The 15,479-nt window shown below is 32.7% G+C and overlaps 1 protein-coding gene across 1 annotated transcript; it reads right to left on the bottom strand.

Annotated features, from left to right (window-relative positions):
• Positions 1 to 304: 304 nt before the first annotated feature.
• On the bottom strand, positions 305 to 5,728 carry LOC105327873 (cystathionine gamma-lyase). The gene is made up of 13 exons (XM_011428549.4): positions 5,462 to 5,728; positions 5,165 to 5,246; positions 4,388 to 4,483; positions 4,014 to 4,123; positions 3,667 to 3,801; positions 3,410 to 3,467; positions 3,101 to 3,178; positions 2,828 to 2,980; positions 1,950 to 2,071; positions 1,811 to 1,863; positions 1,289 to 1,427; positions 635 to 722; positions 305 to 460 (listed from the first exon to the last, which is right to left on the bottom strand). The coding sequence occupies exons 1-12, from the start codon at positions 5,711 to 5,713 to the stop codon at positions 672 to 674; spliced, it is 1,329 nt and encodes a 442-aa protein (XP_011426851.2). The 5' UTR covers positions 5,714 to 5,728; the 3' UTR covers positions 305 to 460; positions 635 to 671.
• Positions 5,729 to 15,479: the final 9,751 nt, after the last annotated feature.

Genomic DNA, 15,479 nt, shown 5'->3' with positions numbered 1-15,479 from the left:
TATTTTAACTTTGATCAATAGCCTAAGGGTATATATATCGTTGTTTTTTTTTGCCATTGATATTATGTACTGTTCAATCTAAAAACAAACTTTGGTTCATTAAAATAATCTGAAAGGACTAGTATAACCTAAAATAAAAGAGAGAACATTTTTTTGATGGTTTTATTCAGATTTCATGTTCAAAACACACATTCATTAAACTTAAATAAACTGTACAAATATGTTTCTAAAAATGGAACAAAAAAGAGAATGTCAATGTAGGGACATGTGGTGAAATGCTCCAAGTTAAATTTTTTGTTGTTGAGAATTTTAATAATTTCTATTGAAGACATGAAGAAATGGTATGGCACTATGATTGTGCTTCTAGGTAACAAGCTGATGAAAGCCAGTGAAAACTGTGCATCACATTATAATGCTGTTTGGATTCAGTCCTTAGCTGAGATCTCTTCTCCACTTTAAACTGAAAAGGAAATTTCTAAATATCAACAACAACAAAAACTAAACAAAACCCAAAAACTTTAAAAAAAAAACAAAAACCCATTGAGTAGGCAATGAATAAGCTATAAAACAATTTTTATTTGTTTCCGTAAAAAACCATACAATATCACTGAAACAACGGAGTACTGGTACTTGCCTTTAATGCTGGGACAGTAGATTACTTGGCCAGTAGATTACTTGGCCACTTTCCTCTTCTTGTTAGGGGAAGCCCCTGGTTTTCCAGTCTGTTTGAATTACATAATACAGAAATATATTGAATACATTTAGATATTAACTGCAGTCTTTAGAACTTGTTGGGAGCTGGATTGTTATGTAAGGATACATTTAGATACTTGCTGCAGTGATCAAAAGAATGCCTGGGATTTGAATACAAACAGATATTTCAAATATGCAGCCTTGAGAACACTTGTGATATGGATACATTTCAAGATACTTACTGCAGCCTTTAAAACACTTGGGATTTGGATATATTGAGGTACTTACTGCAGCCTTAATAACCCTAGGGATTTGGATACAATGATTTTCTTAATGCGTCCCTTCAGAACACAGATATGGATACACTGAGATAATTACTGCAGCCTTCAGTGATATGGATACATTGAGATACTCACAGCAGCCTTCAGTGACATAGATACACTAAGATACTTACTGCAGCCCTTCAGAACACTGGTGATATGGATACATTGATATACTTACTGCAGCCCTTCAGAACACTGGTAATATGGATACATTGAGATACTTACTGCAGCACTTCAGAACACTGGTGATATGGATACATTGAGATACTTACAGCAGCCTTCAGAGCCTGGTCCAGATCCTGAAGTAGATCCTCCTCCTCTTCAATTCCTACCGAGAGTCGGATGAGATTGTCCGAGATTCCAAGTTTGTCTCGCTCGTTTGCTGGGACAGATGCATGAGTCATCACTGATCTGTGCAAAAACATTTCAGAAATTCTTAACTGCTCTTGTTGCATTTGATTAGATGTTAATACTATCTAGTTTGGTCATCAAAACAAACTTTCAAATACATGTATTGACCTTTCTTTTAATTCGCTAGGAGAAGCTCAATAATATTAATAGATTGTCAAGGAAGGTTATAGCCAAGATCTGCTCTGTTGTGTGAAATTGTACTGTTTCAATGAATATACATCTCTGGATGAAGTCGGACAAGTGTCATTGCAAATTGACAAATTTCGAGATATTTTGGTAATGGAAATACATGTATGAATAGTTTTGTGTATGGATTTTTACCATAATTAATAATGTGATGATAAATTGACAGTTACATTAAAACATATCCATATTGTACTTACGGAAGCTCACAGAGACTTTCAAAACCTCCCAGACTTTCAGCCAGAGTGAAAACCTAAAATCAACAAATAACAAAACTACAAAACTATTTACTAGCTGTTAACCAAAAAACTCAATGTCAGATAAATATGAAATACAAACCTTGACATTCTTTAGAAATTCTGAGGCCTCTTTAAGTCCCCCCTTAATGTAGAATGTGACCATTCCACTAAACCCCCTCATCTGCTTCTTTGCCAGTTCATGCTGGGGATGGGATGGCAATCCTTAAATCAAAGTACCGAAGAACTGACGGGAGTTGATTTTGTCAATGTTTATTTATTTTAAAATCAATGATATGTACGTTATTTTGCATGGCAAGTATATGTATTTTCTAATTTGAATTACGCACATTTTTATTATATAAATTTTTGGACTTTTTCGACAAAAATGTCGAGAAACCCCCATATGAATAATGTTACATAATATTTAAAGATAAAATTAATTCAATCAAACTATGTATCTGTGATAGAAATTCTTCTCGAAATTTGTATGGATCCAAGCAATATTCAACTCTAGTCTCGTTCAACCAAACGCTCGGCTGACACCGTAAATCTCTGACAAGGATTTAAGGAGACAGCCGAGCGTCGAGTTGAACAAGACTATGTTGAACTCTTGGCATAGGAATACATACGACTACAAAAAATATTTAAATTGTTTGTACCATTTAAAACCTGACTATTTTCAAGGTATTTATAAATAAGTTTCCTTGAAAAACAATGCTTTAGCATGCATTACATCGAATTCAACAATTATTTTCAAGAACTAAGTCTTGTCAGCAGCAATGATTTGTGCTGAGGTCCAAACACTGTTTCACTTTTTGTTTGTCTGAGTAACTTCATAGGAGAGTTGATTAAAATCAACTCCCAAAAATAAGAAACACAACAGAATCAACCATTGTTATAAGTTTTGTAAATGAATGGAAAGAAATTTTCTAATATTGTCCCATAATATCATTAATGTTACAGGTTACAGGCACATACCTGGATGAATAACTTTCTCTACACATGGATGAGATTCTAAAAATTTGGCGACTGCCAATCCATTTTTCATGTGTTCCTTCATTCTAACATGCAGAGTCTTCAGACCTCTGTTCACCAAGAAACTGTCAAAAGGGGAGGGAACTGCTCCAAAAGCTTGAATAATCAAAATGGTTTGTAGTTCACTAACTTTCAAACTTGGAAATTCTTTGATATACATGTACCGGTATCCATATTTTCTATGTATATCATTTTTAAACAGCCATTTATATTTACCATTTTGAAGGAACCTAAGTCTCTCGCACAATCCATCGTCTTTCAATGCTACTGCACCCATTACAACATCGGAATGTCCTACAAAAGGAAACTCATCTATAAAATCATTCGATCCCATGCCAACACATTTTCAATTGAAATAAACAAAAATCTATCCCATGTTAATAAATGTACCGGTATTCAACTGAAGTAACAAAAAGCAATTCTAAGATTCTTTGGACATCATGTCATTCCCTTCATTAAATTAGATAAACTAAGATATTACTCCAATGTGTGTCCCTGCACCATTACTAAAAATCCTTGACTTACCATTCATATATTTTGTTAAGGAATGCATGACCATGTCAGCTCCAAAGTCCAGAGGACGCTGCAAAAGAAAACATTCTTTTCATAATTGAGTTAACTGATTTTGAAACTAAACCCTTCATTTCTTGCTTAGAGGCTTACACAACTCTTAATCAACAATTTGACATCTCAACTCTCCCCCAATTTCTTAAACATGTCTTTTTATATCTTGCACATACATGTGTATTACCATTCAAAATTGTTAGAAAGTTGTTACAGACCTGAAAATATGAGGACATGAAGGTGTTGTCAACGACGACAATGATGTCCTTGTTCTTCTGCTTGATGACCTTCACGGCCTCAGCTATGTCCACGATTCTCAAGGTCGGGTTGGTGGGTGTCTCTAACCAAACCAGCTGTCAATTTAAAACATAAACAGAGCCTATTAAACAGAAAGATGTGCAACCAGTTATCAAAAAAACCCACAAACAACTCTTGACATTTACCAGATGCATAGAAATTATATTATACCGGTACTACTGCTTTGTTTTACTGAAATATTCCTGCAAATTATGACTGAAGCTTTCTAATGCATCAAAGACTACCAGTAGTTGTTTAATTAAAATACCTTCGTATTTGGTTTCATGGCTTTTTTTACATTATCGATGACAGTGCAGTCAACAAAGGAGGTTTCCACCCCCATTCTGGTCGCCACTTGTTTGAAAAATCTGTTAGTACCTGAAAGGAACATTTTTTTACCTTTCATGTTTAGTAGAATCCAATACACAACAAAGTTTTTATGGTATTAACACTTATCATTTCTAAATATATATTTGCTGTAAATTTTACCATATTTCTTCACTTATAATTAGACTTTTTATCAAATTTTCTTCAAATGGACTGAGGTTTGAATAAAATAAAAAAAAGTTTATATATAGAGAAATAACTCTTGATATTAACTAAGCTCTGTTCAATCAGCTACATAATTCTATGTGGTCTAACCTCCATATAAATCATCCATGCTGACAATATGGTCCCCAGACTTTAGAAGATAGGTGACTGCAGTTGTGGTAGCAAGTCCTGAGGCAAACACCAGTGCTACAAAATAATTTGTTTAAAAATATATAAGATGAAGACTAATAGAACTCACATGACATCTCCAAAGTGTTGTCAGTGGCAGTAAACTTTATTTGAAATTTTGAATATTAAGATTTATACATTTATTGCATATAGACTAAACTGAAGGTAAATAAAAAACACATGCACTGCTTGCTTTATTATATTAGAGATGGAAGTCTAAAACTGTCACCATAGGTCCAAGGTGGTATATTTACATCACAGAAATACTCATGATATTTTAAAATATGATCATTGATCAGATACAAAAATTCGTAACAAAGAAGTAAGAACAATTCCCTGATATAGTATACAATGTATAGGATTTATGTTGTAAATTGTATAAATTTCTATAAATCTTAATTAGATTCTGTGACATTTTGTAACTGTTCTGGCTTGTCATAATTAACATTTTAAAAAGTACTAAACTGATAAACATGTACAACATTAATGTCATATTCATGGGAATGATTTTTCTCTTTAATTTCTTTGATGCCTTTAAAATCATTTTTATAAAAAATACTCTGACTTTTCAGCGTGTTCTATATACCCATACTGCAATCTAATTTACTTTGCTCTTGATTGTCAAACAGAATTTGTAATCTTTATCCTGGCATACAGAAAGATTTGATGATGCAATCTGTTTGTTCATCGTTTGCTTACCATGTTTTCCACCTTCCAAAGCTGCTATGCATTCCTCTAAACAATTTCTGGTTGGATTTCCACTTCTTGAATATTCAAATCCCTACAAATAGATAGATTCAATATTATACGTACATTGTGTACTTATCAGTCATATCTGCTGACCTGTTCATACTCAAATATCTGGATAATTGAATCGTCATTTAAATGAATTAAATCATTCTCAAAGAATATTTACAGTTTTACAAAATGGTTAAAACAATAATTTACTGAGTAAAAATCACTGAAGTCAATGTCCTAGTTACTGTACACACTAACATAGTGCTCCCCAGGTGCTTTCTGTTTGAACGTTGTAGACATCGAAATCGGGGGAACGACAGCCCTCGAAGTCCATTTCTCTGGATCTTGTCCTTCGTGCGTTGCTAGTGTGCCAAATCCAGGAAATGGTTTAAATTGCTCCATGCTGCTACTTTGTGAGACCGGCTTTTCGTGTGCTCGTCGTAGTTTTCCACGTCGGCTAAATCGACCTTCAACTTTATGTGATGATCTACTTCCTTTTGGCTTAATCATGACATTTATATTAATATATTCGGTATAACAACATTTGATTTAGAGGTTATTATCTTTCAGTTTAATTAACAAATGTAAATAAGTTCGACGAAATATTATTTGACTTATAATAGTTTTGTGCATCATGTAAATTTGAAGGCGTTGTCCCCTGAAGATTCTATGGCGCGAATTTTCAAACCACTACTATTTCATTTAACGAGGCCGGGTCTAATTTGTTCCGCTCTAGGTTTTTGAATGAAAATTTTTACATGAATTTTTACTGATATAATTATTATTTTAAGATATAAAAAATAAGCAAATGTTCATATAAAAACACCTTTAACCTCCGACGGTTATTTCAGTTTGTCGGGGGCGGGGTCCGAGGCATATTAATTTTTGTTATTTTTATAATGTTGTTTACAGAAATTTGGATTTTACGGGGGGGGGGGGATCCCGACATGTATATGTTTACAAAATTTTAAATGTAATTTCTCAAGGAGATTAGTGTTATGAAAACCCCAAACTTCGCATCCATATAATAATTGGTTTGATAATTTTATCGAATATGTCTATTTTACAGTCAATTGCTAGATTATGGGGGGGCCAGACTCATCCAAAAACAAGCAAAAAAAAAAAAAAAAAAAAAAAAAAAAAAAAAAAAAAAGGAAAATATTACGTTTTCCAAAATCTTCAAAATCGTAATCCGTGGGGGGGGGCTTATATATTACTTCAATTTCACTACTCATTTCCTTATTTTCATATCAATTTTTTACATACTCCCAAAAAAGTGGGGGGGCCAACTCAATGATAATTCCATTTTTATTGTAAATTTTAAAAAATTTGTTGCTGCGAGAAAAAGTGGGGGGGGGGGGGGGGGCTGCCCCCCCCCCCCCCCCATCTGGCCCCCCCCTGATGCTACGTGCCTGGCTTTTACAAAAGGCAATTAAAGTTGTTAACAATTTCTTGCATCTACCAAATATTACAACTCTAGTTTTTTTACTGTTAACCTTAAGACTCCACTCTTTACAATATCTACAAAAAAAACATTGAGTAAGTGTTGAAAATCTTCTGGATTTTCTGACATATCATCTGCACACAATAAGACAAAAAGATTTAAATAAAGATTAAGATCTTTCTTAATGTTCTCAGACAGGCGTGACACACCTTTGACATTGTTTGTATACAAATACTCCTCAAGATCATTTGAATTTAGCGAAAAAAAAGGTGATAAGATTTCCCCTTGTCTTACTCCAACTATACATTCGAAAAATTCAGAACTTAATAATCCATTAACCAAAGTTTTGACTTCATATCTTTGTACATATTAGTGATAACTTTAACACATTTTCCATCAATTTTTATATTGTTCAATAATACATTGTTCCATAAGCGAATATGCCAAACAGAGTCAAATGCTTTCTCGAAATCTATAAAAGCACAATATAATTTCATCTTATGCAATTTGAGGAGCTCGATAAGAGTGTTCAATGAAAAATCATGATCTATAGTACTATGACCTCTACGAAAACCTGCTTGGTTCTCTAAAATGAGCAAAACACTATCAGCATATTTGTTTAACCTTTCATTAATGATAGCAGTGCTTAATTTTCCAAGACAACTCAGAGGTGTAATTGGTCTATAATTTGGGGGTTCTGTACTATCCCCTTTATTCTTATAAACAGATATAATGTTACCACTAACCCACTGCATGGGTATAACACCGGAATGAAATTTTATACAGTATATAAATTCAACATACAATCTTGGGTACTTTTGATATATTCATTATAAATTCTATCATCACCATAGGCTTCGTTATTTTTCAACATATTGATACCCTTAAATATTTCTTCATGAGTTATTGGTTGGTTAATGTCATTATTAAGATTAATATCAGATAACATATTAAGTTATCAAGAGAAAATACATTGTAATTTGACTCTTCTTGTTCATTTTAACCAAGAGACGTGCGTAATCATGGACATCGGTCTTATAACAAACCAATCATACATAGATGTTTTAATGTTTCCTTTGATTCATTATTACCATATGTGTCTTTTACTAATTAACAATTTTTTATTGTCAATGAGTTAATTAGTCATGGACTCATTGACAATAAAAAAATTGTTAATTAGTAAAAGACATATGTAAATAAACGATTGGGTCTCTATTACATTCCCACCAAACTTTACTCTGTCCCTTTGAAAGAGTTAAATAATATTCTTGAAAAAGTCAAGGAAAAGCAGGTTTTTGATTTTTCTACACCGGAATACAGACTCTGATCCATGATAATGGATATTGCTTATCATCAGCTTTTTAAACCTACACAAACAGATAATACTGCTCATGCACCACGTTATTTTTTCAAACTGCAGTATGCCAACAAGGGAATCGATGCCGTTAATATAAGTAATATTCTTATTCACAAAAAAGTTCAGTCCTGCATTCCGCCATATTTCAAGATAAGGTCAACCCCTTGTACTTCCTATAATTATACTTCAACAATTGCTTATAAACTCTTCAATTACAAACAAACTCTACAAGACCTTAATATCTGAAAGATAATCCTCCAACGTGTTCATGTTCTTTTTTCACCCTACAACTATAGTCCTGCCGGACACGTCATTACTGGTGATGTTAATTAAGTTAACAACGAAGACTTAAGATCACTTATTATGAAAGGACCAAAATTTAGGAAGCCTAGATCCTTCACATGGCGTCGTAATTATATATATCATGAAGTCTGTTGAAGATTACGCCAAGCGATGGGCAAAATCTGAAAAAAAGACCTTGATACCTTGTCAGAGTGGGTTAAAAGAATCAGATGTATATTAAAATCTCCTATTAAACGACCGAGAGGTCAAATAAAAACCATCAATCCTTCTGTTTTCAATAAAGCAGAAGTGAGAAAAGAACTAGTTAGATTGCACGATCTGTATGTACTGGTCCCTGCTGATAAGGAGGGTAACAGCATTGTCTTTGTTAGTAAGGCACATTATATTAATTGCATTTGCAAAGAACTAGGTTTCAATTCTACACGTGGTAATCCTACTTAAGTTACAGCCATAGCAGCCTTTCCAAGCAGGAAATACTTCAAAAGCATAAATCAGATTTGGGTATCTTTAATATCCCCAATACACAAAATGAATTTGATTTACCTTATTTGTACTGGATACCAAAGCTTCACAAAAGTCCTTACAAACAGAGATATATAGCAGGTTCCAGTAAATGTTCTACCAAACGTCTCTCTTTACTCCTTACTAAAATTCTTACGGTAGCCAAGGAGAAACTTCATTGTTGTACTGTACAACAATATACTCTAGAAGCGGTATGAATCAGATGTGGATACTAAAAAACTCCGAAGAATTATTAGAAACTTTGCGGTCACAAAATCTTACCAAAATCAATAACATCAAAACGTACGATTTTTCAACGCTTTATACAACCATTCCCGATGACAAATTAAAATCTAGGCTTTTTGATATCATCGACAGTTGTTTCTTCAATAAAAGTGCCAGTCGTAAAAATGCTTACCATCTTAAAAGTTATTTTGTTAAAAACCATTCTGATTGCACATGCACACAAGTACTCTGAAGTTGACATTAAAAGATGCTTGAGTTTCTGATAGACAACATCTACGGAGTTTTTCGAAATCAAGTCCTCCAACAGTCTGTTGGAATCCCCATGGGTACCAATTGTGCCCCATTGTTAGCAGACTATTTTTGTATTCTTATGAAGCAGAATTTCTTCAAAAACTTGCACGTGAAAAAATAAATCACTCGCTGTGGCCTTCAACTCAACATTCAGGTATATCGACGACGCATTATCAATTAACAATTGTTATTTCCATACTTATTACGTCGACTCGATATATCCCAGTGAACTTGAAATAAAAGATACCACAGAGTCTGCGTCATCTGTTTCATATTTGGATATTTTACTGGAAATGGACATTGATGGTAACCTAACAACAAAACTTTATGATAAACGCGATGACTTCAATTTTTATATAGTCAACTTTCCTTACTTTGTAGCAATATACCTTCATCACCTGCATGTGGTGTTTTTGTCTCTCAGTTAATTCGATACACATTTTAATCCTACTGGTATGTAAGTATGTCTTGAAGCAATGTAATGAATGATTTGATTGCACATTTTGGGGTAAAGCATTCCATTGTCTTATTGTAGCTGGGAAGAATGAATTAAAGTAAAGCTTAGTTCTTGCATTGATTTCCCGCAGTGGGTGCGTCGTTCTTGTGTTGTAGTTGAAAATGATTGAAATATGAGGTAATGTTTTATTACTATGCAGAAATACATATACGTGTAAGATTACCAATTTTATTCGTTAAATTATCTTCTGCGGCATGTAGTCCTATATGTTCTGCATATCACATTATTGTCGTTTATTAATTAGATTACATGAACATTTTGTTTGTAATATTCCAACAGTCAATCAAACCGTGACCCGTTAAAAAGCTTCATCAGAAATAAAATCACATGTGTTTTATTATTTTCAATAGTTTCACTTTCTCAGACGTAAATTTATATTGTACAAGATTAAACAAAATTCTGAGAATGAACTTATTAGCGCTTTATATATGATTATCATTTTGAGCATGTTACCAACCAAGTTCATTTCCCGATGGACTCTTTAACGTTGAATTTAACTGATTGTAACTCTGCAGGTCTGTAGCTTCCGGCCTGCAGCTTTTTGGCAATACCAGGCGCACGTATAGCATCGGGGGGTGGGGGGTTGGGGTGGGGGTGGGGGGGGGGGGGGGTTGGGAGGGGACTCTCCATCTTTTTTTCTCGCAGCAAACGTAAAAAATGGCATTATCGAGGAGTTGCCCCCCTTTTTGGGAGCATGTAAAAACTGCAAGTGAATATTAGGAAATTAAAGTCAAAATAAGTAAACGCACACTTATTTCCCTCCCCCATTGAATTTTTCCTTTATCTTTTACTTTTTTTTTGTTTGCATTGTAAATATTTTTTTGATTAGTTTGGGGGGGGGGGGGGGTGGGTGGGGGGTGGGAGAGGACTCTCCATCTTTTTTTTCTCGCAGCAAACGTAAAAAATGGCATTATCGAGGAGTTGCCCCCCTTTTTGGGAGCATGTAAAAACTGCAAGTGAATATTAGGAAATTAAAGTGAAAATAAGTAAACGCATACTTATTTCCCTCCCCCATTGAATTTTTCCTATATCTTTTACTTTTTTTTTTTTGCATTGTAAATATTTTTTTGATGAGTTTGCCCCCTCCCACTTTCAAAATCGATTTTACCTACCTGATGACAATGCTTCTAATTAGCACAGTTACATTTTTATATTTCCCTTATCATCGAGAGGGACGCCGAAAAAAGAGCAACACAGATATAATTATTAACATTTCATTGATTATATTTTGTGTGTATAGTATTTTTTGATTTACTTATTAGATTAATTTTCTTTTTATGTTCTTTTATATGGCATTTTCTACAATAAAATAATTATAAGTTTGCTGTAAATAAATTGTTTTAAAAATCTTAAAATCATAGTCACCACCTGTAACATACATAAGAAGACAGTCATCTTTAAGAATATAATGCAAAATCTACATATGGGCGTATAATTATATAATGTAGCTAAAGTACTGTAAATCCTTAAAACAACTTATAATAATGATTGATTTTTTTTTATTTTCATAAATTAACAGGCAAGTAGCATAATTTTTTAAGACAGTACTATCCTAGTGAGAATCAGATCTACCAGATATGTTATAATAAAGGGAGGGATTGCATGGCCTGATCTAAAACAGAACTATTTGATATACTATATAGGAATGCTGGTGAACCCGGCACCTGGTAAACCCGGCACCTGGTGAACTCGGCACCGAGAATAGTGAACTCGGCATCCGGTAAACTCGGCACCTGGTAAACTTGGCACCTGGTAAACTCGGCATCTGGTGAATTCGGCATTTGCATAGTATTCATTTATCTCTTTGTTCCTAGACACACATTTTTAAAAAAAATGATTACACAATGTTACGACTGTATCTTTATCATGGAAATGTCTGTTTATGAAGAAAGGTGAGTTTTTCAATGTAACTTATTACTGACGACCACATTTATCAACAGATACGAAATAATTCACTAGCTACTGGCTTAACAAATATTTTGAATTGATATAATTTATGTAAGAATTTATCTTTCTAAATATGAAAATTTTATAAACATTTGCACATTTGGTTGTTATATGACCAGTTTAGTTTCATCTTGGCGCGATGTTCTTCACATTCATCAATGAGCATATCAGAGGCGCTCCCAAGCTAATTACGGTCGGAGAAAATAGGTCTAGTTAAAAGATGAATTGAGACAATTAATCCATATAACCATATTATTGCTAAATGTAGTAAAAATACTTACAATAATTACTACAGGCAGAAATAATTAAAGGAGACAGATTGAATATCAGAAATGATTATTTTGTGGTTTTTTAAACATTTTCTTATCATGTCCTTAATTTCTTGCATTGTAGTATGTTTACATTTTTTTAACCATTAAAGAGCAAATTTTTCACTTGCCACTGAAATTATTGATACTGTGTGAACTATAATATTGCTTGTAGTTGTACATTCAATTAACTCATTTTGCAATTTTGTCTAATTTAATTCATTAAAATCCTTTCAAGAACAACAACGATTATTATATTCTTAGCTAACTCCATCTTTTTATTCATTATGAACATAGGCACAACGAATAACAAAAACAGTAATAGCAATTTTGATAAAAAAAAAAACTCAATAAAACAAAACAAGATATTTTAAATGCAGTGACAATAGTTAAAGTTAAAGACATTTTTACATTACAAGATGCACATTTCACGAAGGGGGGCACAGCTGTCGATATCACGATATCTGAACGAATCACATGTTCAAAGCTGGTGGTCCATAAATAGAAGCACAGCCCGTTAACAGTTCACTCGCAGTGATCGATTTTTCACAGTAGTTGTTCCAAAGCTTGAAGACACGACCTTTCACCTGTAATGTCCTCTTCCTTTGGAACCTCTGCATCTTCCCTTCAGATACCATCTTCATCTGCACTGTGATGTTTGTCGCTTCCCGATGCAGAACAAGAAGAAGATGGTAAAAGGGAACCGATCCCCTGGTGACAACACTGGTGTTCAGGCGGATGTGCCATCCCCCACATCATTGTTGGTCTGGATGGACGTCATGAACACACTCCAGTGATGGATCTTGAAGATTGAAGAACGAATCCACGTCCTGTAGACATAGTCCATCACTGGAACAAGAACCTCTGGTGCACGCCCATCCAGACATAGGAAGGTCTCCTCGAACTATGATTGCATGAAAATAAATACTTTTTTTTCTAATTTATATTCAAGATACTGGCAGATTTGAATAGTCAAAAATCTTATTATTTTTGTTGATAACATTTTGCTTATTTTTATTTATTTTATATATCTAGTTCATCCTTGCATACATGTAATACTACATGTAATATTAGATAACATTAACTTTCTTAAAATTACTACATTTATCAAATATCTACATACTGGTGTAATTTTAGCCTGAATGTCACTACACTTGCTAAAATTTTATACATACAACTATATATATATACACTATAAATGTGATTATTTAGAAAGAAAGAAGCATTTGTACACTTTTTTTTAAGAAAGACACAAAAAAATTATATAAAACTATACTTATGATATGAACTGCCAGTTTTTCTTTCAGGGAAAATTTCCAATCATGGAAATCATTTGCAGGCAATTAAAGGATATGTTGTTTGGTACTTACGTTGGATAACTTGTAAAATGCTTTTTCAGGTGTAAACAGAATTCAATATGGTATCTTATTGTTACAGTACATTTTCATGAATTTAAACAATAACCTTTGTGAATTTACGTTTTAACTTAATGCCACATTCTATATGTGTTTTCATTTATAATTATCAGAGAGAGAGAGAGAGAGGTGGGGGGGGGAGGGAGAGAGGGAGAGAGAGCGAGAGTTCAAAGCAGTCTTGCACTAATCAGAGATAAAATACATTCTTAGAATTTATACTTTGACAAGTATTTTTGTGTTGCAGCACAAGTATCAAGACAAAGGTTAACTTCCTAGATAGAAGATTGAGAATCAGTTGTTTTCAACATATTTTCATTAATTGTTGAATAGTTTTGAAATTTCATGTATTTTTCCAAAAGTGTAATTGATTGTAGAAAGTTAATACAATGTATTACAAGACGTGTAAATTGAGTAGCATTGAAAGTTGGGTTATACAGTGTAAATTTATATATTTTCCTTTTTTTAGTGATCTTAAACTAGTTATACAAATTTTTTTGGAGTACAAATTTTTTTGAGTGAATGTGGTCGTTTTTCAAAAAATGTTTGAATTTATAAGGTGATATTATATATGCAGTAGATTGTTTATTCATGTATATTTATGTGTATTCAATATATTCAATATTTCAATATATTCAATGTTTGGCAATATTTATAAAATTTCATTACTAGGAGAGGACTATCTAAGTTTTAGAACTTGTGTCTTATCCTTTTGATTTATTCAATAAAATATGTTCAATTCAATTCAATTCAGTTATGTTGCATAGTGCCTTGATCATATAATTAAAATATTTAAATATTTCATAAATACTCAATAAATAGTAAGAATCTATTGGTGATGTCTTAATAAGTTTCATATTAATCATACATGTTATGTAGATATGGGAATCAAGTATAAACTTTATATTTAAAATTCATCTATACTTTAAATATATACAATAATTGTATATATTTAAAGTATATAAACTCTTTTTTATTTAAGGTCAAGATCTAGTAAATGATTCCAGACTGTCTTTTTGGTGCTAGAACTATTATGACATAATAATTGATTTGATAAATCTTTTCCCGTATTTTACGACTTTAAAGGAATTATGTAGAAAATAAAACAGTATTTTGACATTCTATATTTAATCACGAGAAAAGCAATCCCTGTACCTATATTCAATTTGACATCATTTTAAAAAGGAGGTTAGGAGCTTGTTTATGCCGTTTTTGGAGAGACTGTAGGCACTCTAGATATATTTCATTAGTCAAAAATGGACAAAACTCCAAGATTTGTTACTTTTATCCTTCATATTTCATAGAAAATAGTTGTTTAAAACATGAATTTTCATTGTATTTATAAAAAATTTAAGCCCCGGTACACCATATGAAACAAAGATATTGTTATGAAGCATCATTTAAAGAATTTATATCCTGAAATTCATAAACCTGTAGGCACTAGATCTTGACCTTAATATACTTTATTTTAATAAATGTCAGCTATTTAAAAATAATCAATTGATGTGGTGCCTTGATCATAAAATTAAAATATTTCATAAATATTCCATAAATAGTCAGAGTCTAATGGTAATATCTTAATTAGTTTCATAATTATACATGTAGATATTATTTTATAGGGGATTCAAGTGAACTTTATAAATCTACAAACAATTAATATATGCATAGTTATTACATATTTACTTTCTTTTCAAATTTGTTATTTTAAATATATGTGTTTATAATGTAAAAAATATATTTATTATAGCACCCACTGCTGTTGTCTTCTTGAAGTCGCAAGAAAAGGTGACATTGGGAAGCCCATGTGTTGACAGGGTCTCTTCATTAACCTCCTCATAATTAGTAGGCCTATCTCACCCCTTCTATGTGTATGGGTAATACACCGTCTAATAGCACCTGGTAGCCCCTTCCATGTATACTACGAATACCCCGCTGTCATCTTGTCATCTT

Source organism: Magallana gigas, chromosome 7 (assembly GCF_963853765.1).
Source record: "Magallana gigas chromosome 7, xbMagGiga1.1, whole genome shotgun sequence".
Classification (NCBI taxonomy): domain Eukaryota; kingdom Metazoa; phylum Mollusca; class Bivalvia; order Ostreida; family Ostreidae; genus Magallana; species Magallana gigas.
This window is presented reverse-complemented; position numbering and strand designations above follow the sequence as displayed.

Coding starts and splice junctions, on each gene's coding strand:
- LOC105327873 (XM_011428549.4), bottom strand. CDS start 5,713: ATGATTAAGCCAAAAGGAAGTAGATCATCACATAAAGTTGAAGGTCGA. Junction 3,179..3,409: donor CTTAACAAAATATATGAATG/GTAAGTCAAGGA, acceptor TTCCTTTTGTAG/GACATTCCGATGTTGTAATG. Junction 723..1,288: donor ACCAGGCTCTGAAGGCTGCT/GTAAGTATCTCA, acceptor TAATTCAAACAG/ACTGGAAAACCAGGGGCTTC.